The 18321-nt window shown below is 36.9% G+C and overlaps 2 protein-coding genes across 3 annotated transcripts; one reads left to right on the top strand and one right to left on the bottom strand.

The window, feature by feature from the left end:
* Nucleotides 1–3014: 3014 nt before the first annotated feature.
* On the top strand, nucleotides 3015–14101 carry LOC106130167 (zinc finger and BTB domain-containing protein 42). 2 transcript variants are annotated; one of them, XM_060945157.1, is made up of 10 exons: nucleotides 3015–3132; nucleotides 3815–4139; nucleotides 4308–4575; nucleotides 4691–5034; nucleotides 5473–5639; nucleotides 6890–7018; nucleotides 8158–8269; nucleotides 10982–11122; nucleotides 11694–11867; nucleotides 12652–14101. In XM_060945157.1, the coding sequence occupies exons 2-9, from the start codon at nucleotides 3848–3850 to the stop codon at nucleotides 11846–11848; spliced, it is 1608 nt and encodes a 535-aa protein (XP_060801140.1). In that variant the 5' UTR covers nucleotides 3015–3132; nucleotides 3815–3847; the 3' UTR covers nucleotides 11849–11867; nucleotides 12652–14101. The 2 variants fall into 2 exon arrangements, with proteins under 2 accessions (XP_060801140.1, XP_060801141.1); XM_060945158.1 differs by having other exon boundaries at nucleotides 11036–11122.
* Nucleotides 14102–14543: 442 nt separating this feature from the next.
* LOC106130224 (proliferating cell nuclear antigen) lies at nucleotides 14544–18168 on the bottom strand. Its single transcript, XM_013329018.2, has 7 exons — nucleotides 18042–18168; nucleotides 17373–17487; nucleotides 17072–17178; nucleotides 16540–16697; nucleotides 16102–16218; nucleotides 15262–15437; nucleotides 14544–14923 (listed from the first exon to the last, which is right to left on the bottom strand). Exons 2-7 carry the CDS (start codon nucleotides 17484–17486, stop codon nucleotides 14813–14815), a joined length of 783 nt encoding a protein of 260 aa, XP_013184472.1. The 5' UTR covers nucleotide 17487; nucleotides 18042–18168; the 3' UTR covers nucleotides 14544–14812.
* Between the last annotated feature and the right edge of the window lie 153 nt (nucleotides 18169–18321).

Consider the following 18321-nt stretch of genomic DNA (forward strand, 5'->3'; position numbering starts at 1 on the left):
CTATGTAATTCTTTAACGCCATGTACCATAGACCTCCTCATGAACTTTATTACAATTTGCAGAAATACCATCACCCAATCCAGGACCATGGTCGTAAAATGCGCAGCCCGGGCTCCTCTCTAGAAAGGTGAGGATGCAACCGGGACTAACGTCAGAAAGAAATAGAACAATCTTCAGAAATGTATCTTAATAAACGGACTATTAAGTTTATAAAAAAACAAACTGGAAAGATGTTATCTCTGCCAACTACTCTGGGAAAGAGGTTGTAATGTTTGAATTTAAAACTAAATCTTTTTTGTGTATAATATTAATATAGATGGTAAATTTAAAGCAAGCTTTAAACTAATCTCGTTCCAGCTGGAGCTTGCGCATCGCGTGCGCATACTTATTGATTACTGACCAACCCTCCACGCTACATACGTAATACTGTCGCTGCTCCCAACCCTACCTACTGTTTGCCTATACCTACTGTCTATTAATCAATAAAATATATACATTCATAAGTACCTCTATTCATATCAGTCTAGTAGCGAAGAAAATCATTGTTTACTATTTATCCCGGGCTCATGGAGACTATGGTTTTTATACTTGGAATTCTTCTTTTACGACGTCTTACAACATAACCCTCACTACGAGTATTCTGGAAATCAATTTAATCAATAGGTACCTAGCTAAACAAATGCCTTAGTCTTGTGACCACTGGCACTGTCTACTCTACCCCGGGGGCAACGGTAGCTTTTTAAACATAAAAGTTTTGGGATAAGACGATAAAATGTTTCTTTAAAATGACTACTACCTTTGCCAAAATAACTAAAGGACCAGGGAAGTTTAACAATTTATTCAACTGACTGCATATTAAATGGAAAGATATAGTCTCTGTCTACCCCTCCACCTCCGAGAAAGAGGTGACATTTTTAACCGACTTCAAAAAAGGAGGTGGTTTCAATTCGACCTTTTTTTACGCGTATAATTTTTAAACAAAGAAACTTATAATAAGTATAACGCATGTTAAACTACTTACTTGCAGTTGCACTTGCTTGACCAGTTTTTTTAATTGAAAAAATCTTATTTAAAAAGTAATTTTACATGTCTGTATTAGAACTAAAATTTACTTCAAATCGTACTCCTTAAGTTAACTTCTGATTGCAGTTGCAATATGAATGTATCGAACATTATAGCACCCCTGTTTTTTCACAAAGGGTATGCATCGATCTATGAGGGGAGGTGTATGGCCTATTCTACCCTACCGATAAAACTGAAGTAGATATGTTGTTTGTATTTGTTACAACATAATTTTGTTAACCGAATTAATTAGGTGGCTTACGGAACCTATTAAACTCCACTTTTACAATATCCTGCTCTTAGATCGTGCTTTATTATCTTAGCTAAAAACAAAAAAAAAACAAATAAAAAAAAATTAAGTTAAAAGGATTTGTTTAAACATTAATTTCCCACACGACCGCCTTTTGTGTAGTATGTTTTACACTTTAGAATAGGACCATCTTTTTTCCATGGATGTCCAAAAAGAGGACTAAGGTCATAGGCACAGTCATTAAGTGAACTGTTGCGAGGTTCCCCATGTTCGTCTGGGTAGCAAAGAAAAACATTAAAAAAGCCAATCGAGAAAGAGGCGTACAAACTTATTGGATTCTTCTTTTAGACTATGGGCAAGCAACCTGTTAGTTCCAGCTGAACATGGCCTTTCAATATTTTTCATACTATTGTGTCTACCCCGCAAGAAATGGAGATAAATTAAAACTATGTAGGTACGCCACGTGGCAATGTGGTTTAAGTGCATGCCAGTCCGATAAATCGTGAGGTCTAGATTCGATTCCCGCAGCGAGAGCAAACCTTAATGCCTATCTACGTTTTCAAGGATAATATTCGTCACATAATTATTTATTAAAATATTGTTATGTTGGATGTAGATAGTCGCTAATTTATGATTTATTGCCAAATTACAATTCGATCCTGCCTTATGATCCTGCACACCATTGTGTCAGTTTCTGATACATATATACATATAATCACGTCTATATCCCTTGCGGGAAGACACAGCCAACTAAAAAGACTGATAGGCCACATACAGCTGTTTGGCTTATTGACAGAATTGAGATTCATACAGCTTGCTAGCCAGCCGCCTAAAAGAAGAATCTCTTGTGTATGAGCCCATCCCTGAGTCGTCTTTTACGACATCCATGGGAAAAAGATGGAGTGGTCCTATTACTTATTTGCCGAGCCGGGAAACACACCCGGCACTGATAAATAATAGCCTTATGTTTAAATTAAGAAATTAACGAACCTGGATATAAGAATTAGCTCGTAATGCATACATACAGTCACGTCTATATCCCATGCGTGGTAGACAGAGCCAACAGTCCTTAAAAGACTAAAAGGCCACGTTCAGCTGTATGACATAATGATGGAATTGACATTCAAATAATGAAAAGTTGCTAGCTCATTGCCTAAAAGAGGAATCCCAAGTTTATAAGCCATGGAAAAGATATGGAGTGGTCTAAACCTTACGATATGGCTCGTAATAATTATTGATATTGATAATTCATAAAATGTCTAGCTATCAAAGGAATATCCGGTTAGGACCTTCCTTCAGTTTCCTTTCTGTTCCTTCAAAAAATATCTTAGCTTTGAAGTTATTTTTTATTAATGCGAAACTCATTACCCATGGCCTAGATATCAAGGCCTACAGCCTAGCTGTCCATAGTTTTGTTTAGTCTGTTTTTCCCTATACGCGTGTATATAGCGTGATGTCTGCCGGTTTGCGCGTGAACAGGGTGGCGCATGCCGCTGCGGCACCGGCGGGGAGTCGCTCAGGCAGGGCTGCGGCGGCGCCCGACGCCCCTCGGTATACGACGCAGGCGCGCTCCGCTCACCGACGACCGACGCTTTCCCGCGTGGATCGATGAGATAAACGCGCACCCCGCTTTTCGAGTTAAATCAATACATTTTCCATCGATTTTGCAGCCGCAGCCGCCGCACACCAAATTCGAGGGTCGCACGCGGTGGTGGCGCGCATACACAGTTTCGGTGCGAATTATTTGAATTTAGTGATTTTATTGTGTTTGATTAACGTAATATGTAAATTATAGTTATTATTCTTGGCATTACAATCAGGTAGGTAATTACTTTTTTAATTTGAAATTTTTGTTACGCTTACGCAAATCAAATTGATCATAATGGATCGTTATTTCGATTTTGTTTTCCGGTCACATATTTAGGATGATTCAACATAAATAGTATAACAAAAACTTCACAATTAATAATTATAAATACTCAAATAAATAAACTTACAGATATAAATATAATTTAATATGTGTTGATAAATTTAATAATTATTAATTTTCCAATGTTGCTATCTTTAGAAATCACGGGAAAAGGAAACGACGCTAAATAAATTCAAATAAGGAGGGAAAAATCTCGCCGCGACGACCTCGTCGTTCGTCTGTTTTCGGTATTAGCAACTATCATAACTCGTTCGCATCTCCGTCGTTACTCGAATCTATTCTCGAGAAAAAATAGGGGAATATAAATGTAACACATGCCTTATTTATTTTTGTAAAAGTTTTTAAGACTATTTCTCTTGACTGGTGTAGTTATTTATACGATACTAATTATAATAATTTAAAAAATCTCAAATCATTCGACATAAAAGTGAGACGAGGTGTGATCTTACCATTGACAAGATACACCAATAGTAGTGCCTTTGTTTTCTTCCGGCGCGTCGCGACTCGCGGGCTTGCTTTCAATTTGTTTATTCCGATTTGACTTTGAAATATAAATGTGTTATGAATTGCAGATTATGACATAAAAACTTAGCGATGCTGAAGAAATGACTTCAACGGACACATATCAGTTAAAATGGCACTCGCACAGCTCTCATTTGAACGGGTCCGTGGCGTCTTTGCTGCGGTCCGAACGGTTTACCGATGTGGTGCTCTGCACGATGGATGGATCGCAGATACCGGCGCACAAGTTCATCCTGAGTTCCTGCAGCGTGTATCTGAGCGGGCTGTTCGAGGGTCAGCGGTCTGTGACGCGGATGGGGGGCATGTTGTACGTGGTCCTCCCATCGGAGATTTCGACCAAGGCTTTGAAGATTCTTGTAGAATACATGTATAAAGGTATGGCATTGGCTGTTTATATCTTCTTAGCAGAGTATAGGCACTTATGCAGGAAGTGTAAACCAAGTCATATCGATTTTGTAGTAAATTATGACAATATTATATATTTTTATTTTAGAAACCTAAGTTTTATCAACTTGCTTTAAATTTCTACCTATAAATTTACAGGTGAAACAACCGTGTCAAATGAAGTACTTGACACAGTATTAAAAGCAGGAGAAGTCCTCAAAATCCGTGGTCTATGGAGACAAACAGATGAGGCTGGAGGGGACTCTACACCTGCAGAGAAAACTACAACTAATTTAAACAAGCAAGTTGCCGCGACAACAACTAAGAAACCAGATGAGGTTCAGGCAAAGATAGCAGTTAAGAAAGATGACAAATTACTTAAAACATTTAATCCGGGACAAATGCAAACTCCAGGACAAGTCACAAGGTTTGTTTTTATTAAGAATTCTCTGTTGAATAAAGTTTAACACAAGAAAATATAATTTTACATGCTTTGCGAAAAAAGTTATATGATTTTTTTTTTAATTATACATTCTCCACAGGCCAATGTTCATTGGACCTCCAAAGTTGGTATTCATCAAAACGACTGAAGGAGGTACAACAGCTGCCCTCAGGCCCGGGGCTCCCAAAGGCCAGACAATCCTTGTAGCCCCTGCTCCCACCACAGATGGAACCCCTACCTTTGCCAACATAGCACCAGCTCCATCACCAAATGTCATTGCCACAACAACAATAGCTGATGATTCATCTGATGAAACACCTCCCCCAAGAATTCTTAGGAGGCAGACGGAGAGGAAATATGGCAAAAGACAAAAGACTGATGTTAGCATTGAAGTAGAAGAGTCCAAGGAGGAAGATACGCAAGACAATGTCTCTGAGTCATCCAGTAAGAAGTTTATGAACATCAGGCTATTTTGCATGATAGTTAGTTATTATATTTCAGCAGCTTTAGAGTTAAGGTCACACAATAGTAGCATTTGTCACTTTCACAGTTTTGGCAAACATTTTATAGTTAGTTGCAATTGTTCATAGATTTTTAATGCACATTTTACCAGTCCAAAGCCAATAAGACCAGTCCAGTGCTTTCTCATGGATGTCATAAAAGGCGACTTAGGGATAGGCTAATAAACTTGGGACTCTTGTAGGCAATGGACCAGCAACATGTTACTATTTGAATTTCAATTCTATTATAAAGCCATACAGCTGAACATGGCCTTTTGGTCTCTTCTAGACTGTTGGCTCTGTTTACCTCGCAAGGGATGATATTAAGTATTAATGTATGTCGCCAAAGAATAATTATTTCATAAAAGAAATCTCTTCACAGAAAAATCTAGTCAAAGCACAACAACAGAAGTACAAATCAAGGATGAACCAGATTGGGATGCGAGCAGCATTGAAGAGGAGGAACGATCCATAGCTGAGATGTTCCAAGCTGAGATGAATGTTAAGTCTGAACCCATGGACGATATGGACATTGAGGAAGAAAGTTTGGTAAGACTTTTTTGCTGTCAGAATGTTTTTATGTATTTGAGATCTGGTTATGACGACAAAGTATAGTAGAAAAAGCCAAGACCGACAGAAAATTAGGTGGAAAGGTGACTTCAAACACACTGCTATTCCATCAGGCTGGTGAGGAACAGGGAAGTTCGGAAACTAATGGAGGAGGCCTTATGTTAATTTGTGGTTGAGTGAGTGAGAGAGTGAGGTGAAAAACCATACGTTGTTAAAACAAAAAAAGGCTATTATATTATTTATTTATGACTATAATCCATCTGCCATCATCATTTTACCAGATTGTGTATTCCCTGGTCTATTGCCATGATCCAAGTGGGATGAAGCATTAATTTTTCTCCATTAAGTTACAAGTAGTTCTGTACCCACATGAAGAGCAATGTCCCCCCAATTTGTTATCTCCGTTAAGTTACAAGTAGTTCCGCACCCACATGAAGAGCAATCCCCCCAATTTGTTATCTCCGTTAAGTTACAAGTAGTTCCGCACCCACATGAAGAGCAATGTCACCCTAATATGTTACAAGTAGTTCCGCACCCACATGAAGAGCAATCCCCCCAATATGATATCTCCGTTAAGTTACAAGTAGTTCCGCACCCACATGAAAAGCAATCCCCCCAATATGTTATCTCCGTTAAGTTACAAGTAGTTCCGCACCCACATGAAGAGCAATCCCCCCAATATGTTATCTCCGTTAAGTTACAAGTAGTTCCGCATCCACATGAAGAGCAATGTCACCCCAATATGTTATCTCCGTTAAGTTACTAGTAGTTCCGCACCCACCTGAAGAGCAATCCCCCCAATATGTTATCTCCGTTAAGTTACAAGTAGTTCCGCACCCACATGAAGAGCAATCCCCCCAATATGTTATCTCCGTTAAGTTACAAGTAGTTCCGCACCCACATGAAGAGCAATGTCCCCCCAATTTGTTATCTCCGTTGAGTTACAAGTAGTTCCGCACCCACATGAAGAGCAATCCCCCCAATTTGTTATCTCCGTTAAGTTACAAGTAGTTCCGCACCCACATGAAGAGCAATCCCCCCAATTTGTTATCTCCGTTGAGTTACAAGTAGTTGGGCACCCACATGAAGAGCAATGTCCCCCCAATTTGTTATCTCCGTTAAGTTACAAGTAGTTCCGCACCCACATGAAGAGCAATGTCCCCCCAATTTGTTATCTCCGTTAAGTTACAAGTAGTTGGGCACCCACATGAAGAGCAATCCCCCCGCAGATGTACAGCCCGCTGGCGTGCGAGCTGTGCGCGGAGGTGTTCACGGTGCCGGGCGCCTGGGTGCGCCACGTGCAGGGCCACGCGCGCTCCGACACGCCGCACGCCAGGAAGCGGAAGCACCGCTCGGCGGTCAGTGACTATATTAATGCACTAAAATGCCGCTATCTGCCAAATCCTTGTTTCAAGTAAAACGTCAAAAATGCGGTAAAAATTTAAACTGATGCCATTCATCAATGAGAACGCCTATTTATGATTTAAAGGTACCAAAAAGTCGTGTATACAGATCGAAAGAGATTTTTTTTTTCTTATTCTACTGGTAAAAAAGGTGAAAATCCTGATGTCAGATTACGGCATTTTAGTTATACCACGGCAGATTAATTTATCGCCTACGTTAATACATATGTACATAGTCATGACTATATCCCCAGAAGAGACAGAGCCAACGGTCTTCAAAAGACTGAATGGCCATGTTCAGATCTGTGGCTTTATGATGGAATTGAGATTCAAATAGTGACAAGTTGCTAACTTAAACACATTTAATCACGTTATTATATCCTTTGCGTGGTAGACAGAGCCGAAAAGACTAAAATCCATGTTCAGATCTATGGCTTAATGATGGATGATGTTCTTGTTTCCAAATAAAATATTTTTCATTTTCAATTGAGATTCAAATAGTGACCGGTTACTAACCCATCGCCGACAAGAAAAATCTTTAGTTTATTAGCCTTTCCCTTAGTTGCCTTTTTTGCGCGTTTAATGACATCCATGGGAAGATCACTCTACATCTTCCCATGAATGTCATTAAACGCGTCCAATTCTAACTGCTGATAACCACACGGCACATTAATGCCACCTCGGGCGCGAATTTAGCGCCACCTACAAAATAATACAGGCTCTTCACAAATTCCAGGAGTATTTTTACCGTTATGGAAGTACCCTATGTCCTTATCCAGATTCTTAATTATACACATACATACATATATAAACAAACAAATATTGTTTCTTGTGTTTATCATTCCTACGCTTAGGTGACACGCTTGCAACCTAGCTATTATCATATAGAAGCGTTTGAATATCAACTCCATCATATCTGGCCTTTCAGTCTTTCTAAGACTGTTGGCTCTGTCTACCTCGCAGAGGATATAGACGTGATTATGTATGTATATATGTTTTTGAGATAAAGTTATTCTCGCATCGCAATTACTTTTCAGATTTATGTACATATCTTTAAAATATTATGATTAATTCCGTACTTGTCCATTCCTCAGAGTGACGACACGGAAGAAACGATGGCGCTATTGAAATGCGACTTGTGTCAGAAACACTTCCCGAACCCGGCCGAGTGGGTGCGCCACATACAGAGCACGCACACCGAGACAGGTCAGTACACACGGTGTAATGGTTGTTGAGCTAAAATGGCGGCTTGAGTACGCAGGCATGGACCTAATATTAATAACTATTAATGTAATAATAATAAGTTATTATTATTACGTCCATGTACGCAGGTCATTGGGGAAATGTAAACAATCTGGACGAAAATAACTAGTTCTATATTCATTCATGTTTTTTTTTTATGTAGACAATGTGCATTCGTCCATGATTTAGATTTAAGAGATCTATGTTTGTATTTGTATATTGACGTCCGATGAAAATGCTGCAGTGTAGTTTGTTCCGCCGCGTCTTCTACACATTTTAAGCCGCTTTGGAAGCGGTAGTAGTTATAATTAGATTTAAGTGATGTGACGTCAATAAGTGATACCATGTACCCAATTTTGAAAATAAATCTATTCTATTCTTAAGGCGGGAAAAATTAGGTTCCTTACATTTTTTCGATGGAGCACAACTGTCTTTTTTTATACGTTTGATTTGAAAAAGAAGGCAAGTAATTCTGATATCTTTTTTTGTTTGTTTTCCACACCCCGTAGCATGACATGTGCGACGCCGTTTTTATCACGCGAAAAACTATAGCTCTCCCGTTTCCTGTCATAATAAAAAGCGAAACAGCGATAGTTTTAGCGCGATAAAAACGGCCACGTTGCGCGTGCGCATGCTATGGGGGCTGGTTCAATATATTTTGTCGTAGGTAATACCATACGCTCGCAGTAATTAAGAATAGTATAAATTATTGTTGGCAAGTCTTTTTTCGCAAGGGATATAGGCGTGATTGTATGTCACTATGTATGTAAAAATTATTATTGTGTGCGATCTTACGTATTTATTTCATGTATGATTTATTTTAGGTTTGGTTCGTGACATATCAGAAGGATATTATAGTGTACGTCCATATCACCAATAATTGATTTGTTAAAATAATGTCTAACAATTTTGTTGTTGCATATTTGCATCTAATCTAAATCTAATACCTAACTACAATAAAATTTATTTCTTTGTTTTTAATTAATGAAGTAAGAAATAACCTGATTTACTGAAAGCTATATTTATATTTTAACTACAGATTGCCCGCGGCTCCGCCCGTAAAAATAGAAAAATCCCGTTATTAACTGCATGATAAAATTAAGCTCAATGGGTAACCATGGGTAGTAATGGGCTCCAGTAATTTGAGCTGTGCGTTGATCAGTCAGTCAGTTTTATATCAATACATATAATAAAACAGTTAAAACAAATTCTATAATAAGTATATAAATTACCAATTTTTACCCGCCCGCGCCTTTTACAAAAAGCAACGAATTTAAATTGAACATCATCTAACAAAACATCGACGAAATTGGCACAAAAAGTAATAAATTAAACACTACCTTCAAAAAGCGATAAATTTTGCGCCACCTACGAAAGACTACAGGTTTTTCGCAAATCCCTCGGACACTATAGTTTTTACCGGCATTAAAGGTACCCTATGTCCTTCTCCAGACAAAATATTCTTGAAATACTTGATATTTCAACACAATATTTTTTCTTCACTATCAAACCAGCATGGCAACTAACGTTTTATACCTCACTTTTTACAAACTAATTAAAAAATTCTTCCAGAGACAGCTGTGCTAGGAAAATTTACTGATAAATCATGGCATGTTATGTTACTAATCAACTTATTTAATAACATAGCTGAAATCTGATTGTTATGTATGTGGCTAATTCTAGACAAACGGAACATCAAGTCACACGTATGTTTTTTTTTAATAGCTTTTATTTTTTAAACAGTCTGTGTATCCTTTTGCCTCACATTTACACCCTATCGCTACACTCATGATAATCACTTCAGTTATGTTGTAATTTGATTATGGAATGCTTTGTTTGCCGCTTTAGAACACGGAATTTGAATAATTTTTTTTTAATAATCTTGATAAAAAAAGAAAACAAAGCAATCCAGCCTTAGTCTACGAGCTGATGTGATTAAATCCTTTTTTTCAAAAAATTCAAAAATTCAAATTCAAAATTCAAAATTTTTATTCATTATTATAGGATATTATTATATCGCTTAATAATTGTCGTATGGTTTAACAACTTGGTTGACGTCAAATAAATTACTTAAAAACTAAGTTTACTGCCGCTTCCAAGGCGTCAGTGCAGAAGAAGCGGTAACAAACTGCACTGCAGCATTTTCTACAACAACGTCAACTTCACAATATTAAATTATACTTAGAATAGAATGTGGACGGGAGAATACATTGTTCACGGGAGATTTATATATTTATGAGATTTAATATTGAAAAAAGAAAAATATATATATATATATATATTATGGATTGCCAATTTTAAAAAGATTTATGTACAGAGTGTACTGAAATTTTGATTTAAGTTCAAATTAAACTACAATTAATTACGAGGTTCCTGTGCCAAGCTCGAGCCAGATGTTTTTATCATTAAGGTAATCATCAGTCCTATAATAAGCCTTCCCACAAAGTACTTTCTTTACATACTCTTTGAATTTTCGGTTGGGCATATCAAGAACAGACTCCGGCAACCTATTATAAAATCGTATACAGTTCCCCATAAATGATTTACTGACTTTGCTAAGCCTATGAAACGGCATGACTAATTTATGTTTATTACGTAAATTTCTATCAGTTGTGGCACTAACTTTTTGAAAAAAAGAGGTATTTTTCTAAATGTGATTCGATGTCGGTTGTCTAGAATTGGCCATATCAAACAACAGTGCCCCACCCAAACGTCACAATCGTTTCACAGAGGGTGCGCAAAACAAGACTTGCACGCAATGCAAGAAGAACTTCCCGTCTCACGCTTCGATGCTGATACATATGCGTACACATACAGGTTAGTAACGGATTAATGTAATAAAAAATATTGTTTATTATTAACTGGCAGGATGTTTATAATAAAACTAGATTTTGCCTAGACTCTTCCCTGGAGGAAGTCCAGGCTCCACTGATAATTAGTATCCAGAGGTTGGTTGATCAGATCACATGGAAAATCTGGGAACCTTCCTAGTTTTGATCAATAGTTGGTTACTCATTCAGTTGTATGAATGTGGAAGTCAACACAATGTTTCCATAATAGCATATTTAAAGATTAAGAAAGAAGGAAACTGTGATTTTGTGTATTTCTTGTAAAATAACTTATATCTTCTTATTGTTTTGTTAATTTGCTTATATAATGGTAGGTAATGAGCTTCGAATAATTTAAATTCTAAAAATGTATAATTTTTGTTGGAACAACTGAAGTCTTACTCAATCAAAACGGTCAATGTGCTGTATATCAGGAAGAAGAAATGTATAACTATATGTATATCACGCGTAAACGTTCTACCTGGGCCCTGTGGCATGACCAGACATGTGTATGCGTAAATCATAGTAACTATATAATAAATATGTAAATAATTGAACAGGCGAACGTCCATTCATCTGCGGGCTGTGCAACAAAGGGTTCAACGTGAAGTCGAACCTGCTGCGTCACCTGCGCACGCTGCACGACCAGCTGGTGAGCGCGGCGCGGCCCGACGACGACGCGCCCGGGCCCTCCGACGTCAAGCGGGAGGCCTGAGGCCGGGGAGGGGGGGCAGGTAACGCGCTGCCTTTGTACTTAAATATATGTATGTGCCGTGTGGTTCCCGGCACCAATGAAAAAGAATAGGACCATTCCATCTCTTTCCCATGGATGTCGTAAAAGGCGACTAAGGGATGGGCTTACAAAATTGGTATTCTTTTTTTAGGCGATGGGCTAGCAACCTGTCACTATTTGAATCTCAGTTCTATCATAAAGCCAAATAGCTGAACGTGGCCATTCAGTCTTTTCAAGACTGTTGGCTCTGTCTACCCCGTAAGGGATATAGACGTGACAATATGTATGTATGTATATGTATAAAACGCAGTCATCTAGTCAAATCTGCTATTTGATTGAATGATTAGCTCGTTCATTGAATGAATGAAGGTATTCAATTGAATGAATAAAGGACAATCCTTGAATGTAACGTTCGACATCTTGACTGAACGTCATTTAGCTAAGTCGTTGAATCGGATATAGCTGAATTTGTAATGTTTGGTTTGGGTAACTAAATGTGTACATACATACATAAAAATCTAAATTAAACTATACTAAATGTGTGTGTGTGCGAAAACAAGATAAAGAGCTCTTAAAGACAAGATAAATAGGAGAAAATAAAATTTTGTTACTGATATATAAAATAAATAGGAAAAGTAGAAACATACCATTTTGACGACAAAATGGTCATCAAAGACGATTTTATTGTTTAGGTCATGAGCCATAAAGTCGAGGAATAAGTTTTTGTGCTGAGGCATGTAGGTACAAAAAGTTGTGCCGGCTAATTATTTTGTTTATAATCGCAGGACGGGGGCGCGGGCGCCGCACAGCGTACATGAGCGCGATGGTGGACGCCAACCGGCGCGCCAACGAGAAGAAGAAGCAGCCGCCCGACGCGCCTAGGAAGCAGAACTACTCGCTGTTCCTCAAGCAGAGAGCCGTTCTCTTCTCCGCCAAGAAGTGGAAGCAGTGAGCCTGGACCATGGGAATGTTACCAGCCTGGGAACATAACTCGAGCATGAAAAATGACCTTGAATAACCTGTTTTCTCCCGTCGTTATTACAACTATTTAAGATAAAAGGAAAATATCAAGGTGTTAGAGATGTTAGTATGAAAAATTACCTGGAATTACCTTTTTTCCTGTCTCGTTCTTATTACACTTAATAAGATGGGTACTGGAAAATTTGAAGGTGTAAATGGTTATTAAAAGGGGCAACCATTTTTCCGATACGATTATCTTTCGAATAACACATTTGTTACCACATCATCATGCATCTACTTGCACTATTTTGACTTTTAGGAAGAGATTAAATATCCTAATAAAACATTGATCACGAATCTTTCTAACTTGATATTTCTTTAGAGACAGACATTTTTCCATTCCTGCGTCTTTGTCATTACACTTATATATATTTATCATTATGCATACACTATTACTATTATACTACTACATACTAGTACAGAGTACGGAAAATTTTCAAGGTCATTATTCCGGTTCGAAGTTCGCTCGAGTATCTTTTCCAGGTTGGTACTAATTCTATGTCCTGGAGGCTGGTGAGTCACCATTCTAAGATGGACAAGATGCGTATATGTTGCGAAGTGGTTAGGCCTCTTAGGCAGGCGTTATAACATCGTTTCTGATGTCAGTGCGTGTTTCCAACTAACGTGGCGATAGTGTTCATAAATATAATATGAAACAAAATCCAACTTTAGCATAGTGTATGATATAACATTGGAAAGGTGACTCATTCGTCTCGACTCGACTCGCTACGTTATTTGTGCGTTCGTTCTGTTACTAGTATTTTACGTTTTCTCAAAAATCGTAGCGAAGTCGTTGGTTCATTCACTTCTCCTGCCCACCCTCCTTATTTTATAATCCCCTAGAATATGTATGTTTTTGAAATTGGTAAGACTTTCAGTCATTATGTTAAGTAATAACGTTGTAATTGTAATAAAAATCCGCCTGCGTAATGACGGTTTGATTTCTCTATAATTGTGGAGATTTAAACGAATTTTCTAGTCTGTTCGATTAGTTAAGTTTCTTTTAATTGAAATAATATTAATAATTTAATACCTAATAAATACATTCCAAACTTAATTTATAGTTGTTTAAGTAATTGTATAATTGCAATGTGTAAAAGTGAAGTAATTTAGATTAAGTTCACCATTCCATAAGAGTTAATTTATTTTTTATCCTTAAATGAAACATTTAGAATATAATTTTAATTTTATACATTGGTGACTTAATACTCATGTAAGACATGGACATGAACAATTTGTTTTTAACATTTTATATGATAATAAGTGGAAAATAAAGATTTTTAGTAATATTCATTGTTTCTTTCCAATTCGCAAAGTCACAATAATATAGGACAATTGAAATGGCTTATTTTGTTTAATCTATAGGAATCTGTGGCCGAGATGCACCCGTCATTATACATACATGCGTACATATGGTCACGTCTATATCCCTGCACCTTGTTCTCTTACCTTTTGTGCATCATCTTAGCATAAATATAGGATATGTTGTAATTTTTATGTGCACCAAATAAGCCTTTTGATAGACTTGTCAAATTATACATACCTATAATTGTAAAATAATGTATGCAAGTGAGGACGATTTTTTGTTTCATTTTGCTTTTAACTGTGACTATAAGTACCTATATATATCTAGTTTTTCGAAGATAAAAGACAAAAATAATAAAATACAAGGTTTATTCAACAGTTTCTTGATAATTATCACAATCTTATTGAAGAATACACATAGTGTACATGAGAAAGATAGAACATGATATAAGGCGCGAATTACTACGAACTTAACAAAAACCTCATTTTAATGCCAAATAAAAGAGATAACATTTCAGTTCATCACCCTCCCACGGCTATGCAGTTGGGGTAAACAAAAAACTAATCATCAATTCAGGCCTTTTGTATAGCAGACTTAACATTATGAGCTTATAATAAAGTTTAACTGTCGTCTTCCTCGATTTTGGGCGCCAAATAGTAACGGATATGGCCGATGTCTTGGATGCGGTATTCTACCACCAGTGGCACATCCGCTGACATGGAAAGTTGAACCTGGAAAAATAAGGGAATCATGATACACACAACACATAGATACCCTTATCGCAACCGATAATTCAATAGCAGAATAAGTGTCAGTTTCAGTACAATACTTATTTTATAATTTGGTGCAAAGAAACATAAAAAGAAGTATTTAAAACAGACTCTTGAAGAAAAGACGTGGCTATATGTAGAAAACTGATTTGATAATGTGGATACCTTAGTAACATAGAGGATAAAGACCCAATTTGAAGTAACAGTATTCTTCTCTGTGAGACTGTAACTGGGACTAATTCCAGGAGGAAGAAGAACCAGTTCTGAATCAAATTCCTATCTGTAAATAAATGACCTACCTGTGGACTAAGTGACGTAGCCTTGGTGAAGTAGTTGAGATATTGGCAGGCGAACGTGAGGGTGACCGGCTCATCCATCTCTATGACCACCGCCTCTTCTTCTTTGTCTATGGATGCTGTCTGAGCCAGCTTGATGTTTGCAGACCCAATGTCACCTGTTGCTGAGAACTTCACACCTAGAGATAACAAAAGATAAATAAGTTGATATTCTTTCTAAAAGTAAACATGTTTAGTGAAACCATCTTCAAGATTTTGAAGTAACAGTATTAAAACTTAAGTCACATTTGACAAAATTGTACAGTTTTGTATGCAATAGGTTTATAGATTTCTTTGAAATTTCTGTATTTAATATTAGGAATCAACATTTTCTTTGTGATTGGACATCACAAAAAAAGCCTAGGTTAACAGGATGTTTAAAATTGATCCAGTCATAGCAAAAGGAGGCCATAACCGAATGGCTAATTTATTTTTTATTTATTTAATCTTAGGAATCAAAGGTACATATATAGATACATACCTTACATACATACATACATACATATCATCACGTCTATATCCCTTACGGGGTAGACAGAGCCAACAGTCTTGAAAAGACTGAAAGGCCACGTTCAGCTATTTGGCTTAATGATAGAATTGAGATTCAAATAGTGACAGGTTGCTAGCCTGTCGCCTAAAAAGAATCCCAAGTTTGTAAGCCTATCCCTTAGTCGCCTTTTACGACATCCATGGGAAAGAGATGGAGTGGTCCTATTCTTTTTTATATTGGTGCCAGGGACCACACGGCACATACCTTACAAACTAATACAATACATATAGCTAAGTTGTAAAATCGAAACTTACCCTCTTTAGTGCAGGATATAACCATAGACTCTCCAAACTGAGACAGATCTCTGCAGATTCTTGCAAACTCAGCACTTGGTAGACGAATGGTGCAGCTGTATTCAGTCTCGGGAATGCCTGAAAACAAAAACAATTAGTCATCAGTACACTACTTAAAAAATTGTTATTTTTTTTTTATTATTAGTCATATTACTTTATATGTTAGTAAATGGATGATTCCATTAGATTTTACATAAAGGATGAAAGGGCAACCACGAGAGGCTTTCCATAACTTCCCACAGAAACAGCAAGACAGGGTTTTGCTTGTACAGTGTGACAAGAATTTCAACACACACTTTTCATCTTTATCATGAGGTATAGCAAATAATGACAAGACTCAATAGCCATATATGAGACGGGATGAACAGAAAGAAATGTGAAAAATCTTAAAGAAATTACCCAAATGTTCCAGATCCAAATTCATCAGCTTCATTTCGTAATCAGATACTTTCTCTTGATTAGGGCTCTCGAACACGAACGTGACGGTGTCGGCGTTGTCCTGCGCCTTCATCGTCACTGTGTCTTTGTCGCCCGCACACTTCAGGATTTTGGACATGCTGCATAAGAAAATTTTAGTTTTAATAATACATTTAAAATTATAAACAAACCATTTTTTATATGTTATTTGCTGGTAGCAAAAAATTTATATGTTTTGTTTTTCATAATGGAACCTAGTGAAAATAATTAAAAACTGTATTACCTACTATGCTAACTATAGTTCACATGTGCATATTTTTATAATATTAGCAATTCAGTTGCATTTTCAGTGCAATAACAGATTTTCTTCACTTCAAGTACCTAAAGTTTATTTACAAACCAATACATTATTTTTACATTAAACAAACACAGATAATTTCTAGTGTATCTCTATAAGGTCTTCTTTGGCACAAACTGTTAATTTTTTTTTTATTTGAAAATATTGATAGCTTACCTCCCAAGATTCATGCCCATGGAAATGTTCCGATCACATCTGTACTTATCAAATCCATCTGCTCTCAGTGTAAGGGATACCAGGGATACGTGTGCATTGTCCATTGCCTAAACAAATAAAAGTATCTATCTAGTTTACATCAATAAATTTATCTCTGGTGAGACTAGGTGGTAATATGTGACAACAGATAATAGGAGTTGTTAAAGGAGGCTATTCAAGGTGACAAACAACTAATTGGTGCCTCAAGTTCAAAAGAATTTCAATTGGAAATCCTAACACTTCTAAGCACTATAAAACATACCTGAAGTTGGATGCCATTGTCGTCACAGTCAAATGTGGCTTGTGTAAGCAAATCCTTTATAGCTTCCAACACTTTCTTCAGAATGGAGGATCGGAGCAGACGTGCCTCAAACATTCTGGGAATATAAATAAAAAAATATTTAATGAAATCATTTAATGGTCGCATTAACAATTTCCTATATAGTAAATATAAATTAAGCAGTGTAATTAAACCGTGTGCCATGTGTTTCCCAGCACCAATAAAAAAAAAGAAAAGGACCACCCTGTCTCATTCCCATGGATGTCGTAAAAGGCTATTAAGAGATAGGCTTACAAACTTGGGATTCTTCTTTTAGGCGATGGCAACCTAACATTATTTAATCTCAATTATATGATTAAGCCAAACAGCTGAACGTTGCCTATCAGTCTTTTCAAGTGTTGGTTGTCGAAAACAAGTTGGATACTTGTTCAAAAGCGTTATTTTAGAATATCATGCATTTATGATAAACTGTAAATGCAAATTGCGAATTCTAATTGGGTATTTGTTCCATGGTGTGGAGTTACGAATCCAAGAGACCGGAGACTAGTATTACAAAGACCAGAGAATGCTAAACTCTGGACAATTTAGAATGGTCTAAATGAAAATCTTAGTTTCTTATTGAATCATTTATAAACAATGAAAGGTACTTACTTGAAATAATAAAATAAAAAAAGGAATTTAATACAAAAACTGAAAATGCGGTGAAGACGCCTCCAACAGTCGCATACCTCACTTTGACAATGACAGATTCAATAGCCGGGCGGGAAAAATTGGCGCGAGATTAAAGAAATGTCAATTGTTTTTTTTTTTTAAATGAAGCAATGATATCGTGATAGTCCGTAACAGTGTATAAGTTCAACCTACGTAAAAAGGAAAGGAAATCCGATCCAATTTAAATCTAAACATAACAGGGAAAGGAGTTACAATTGCA

Source organism: Amyelois transitella, chromosome 7 (assembly GCF_032362555.1).
Source record: "Amyelois transitella isolate CPQ chromosome 7, ilAmyTran1.1, whole genome shotgun sequence".
Taxonomy (NCBI): domain Eukaryota; kingdom Metazoa; phylum Arthropoda; class Insecta; order Lepidoptera; family Pyralidae; genus Amyelois; species Amyelois transitella.

What these genes read in the sequence shown, in the direction of transcription:
- LOC106130167 (XM_060945157.1), top strand. Translation starts at nt 3,848, where the DNA reads ATGACTTCAACGGACACATATCAGTTAAAATGGCACTCGCACAGCTCT. An exon ending in ACATTGAGGAAGAAAGTTTG is followed by an intron (nt 5,640 to 6,889) that starts GTAAGACTTTTT and finishes ATCCCCCCGCAG; the next exon opens with ATGTACAGCCCGCTGGCGTG. An exon ending in AGCGGAAGCACCGCTCGGCG is followed by an intron (nt 7,019 to 8,157) that starts GTCAGTGACTAT and finishes TCCATTCCTCAG; the next exon opens with AGTGACGACACGGAAGAAAC.
- LOC106130224 (XM_013329018.2), bottom strand. Translation starts at nt 17,486, where the DNA reads ATGTTTGAGGCACGTCTGCTCCGATCCTCCATTCTGAAGAAAGTGTTG. An exon ending in ACAATGGCATCCAACTTCAG is followed by an intron (nt 17,179 to 17,372) that starts GTATGTTTTATA and finishes TTATTTGTTTAG; the next exon opens with GCAATGGACAATGCACACGT. An exon ending in TTTGGATCTGGAACATTTGG is followed by an intron (nt 16,219 to 16,539) that starts GTAATTTCTTTA and finishes TTTTGTTTTCAG; the next exon opens with GCATTCCCGAGACTGAATAC.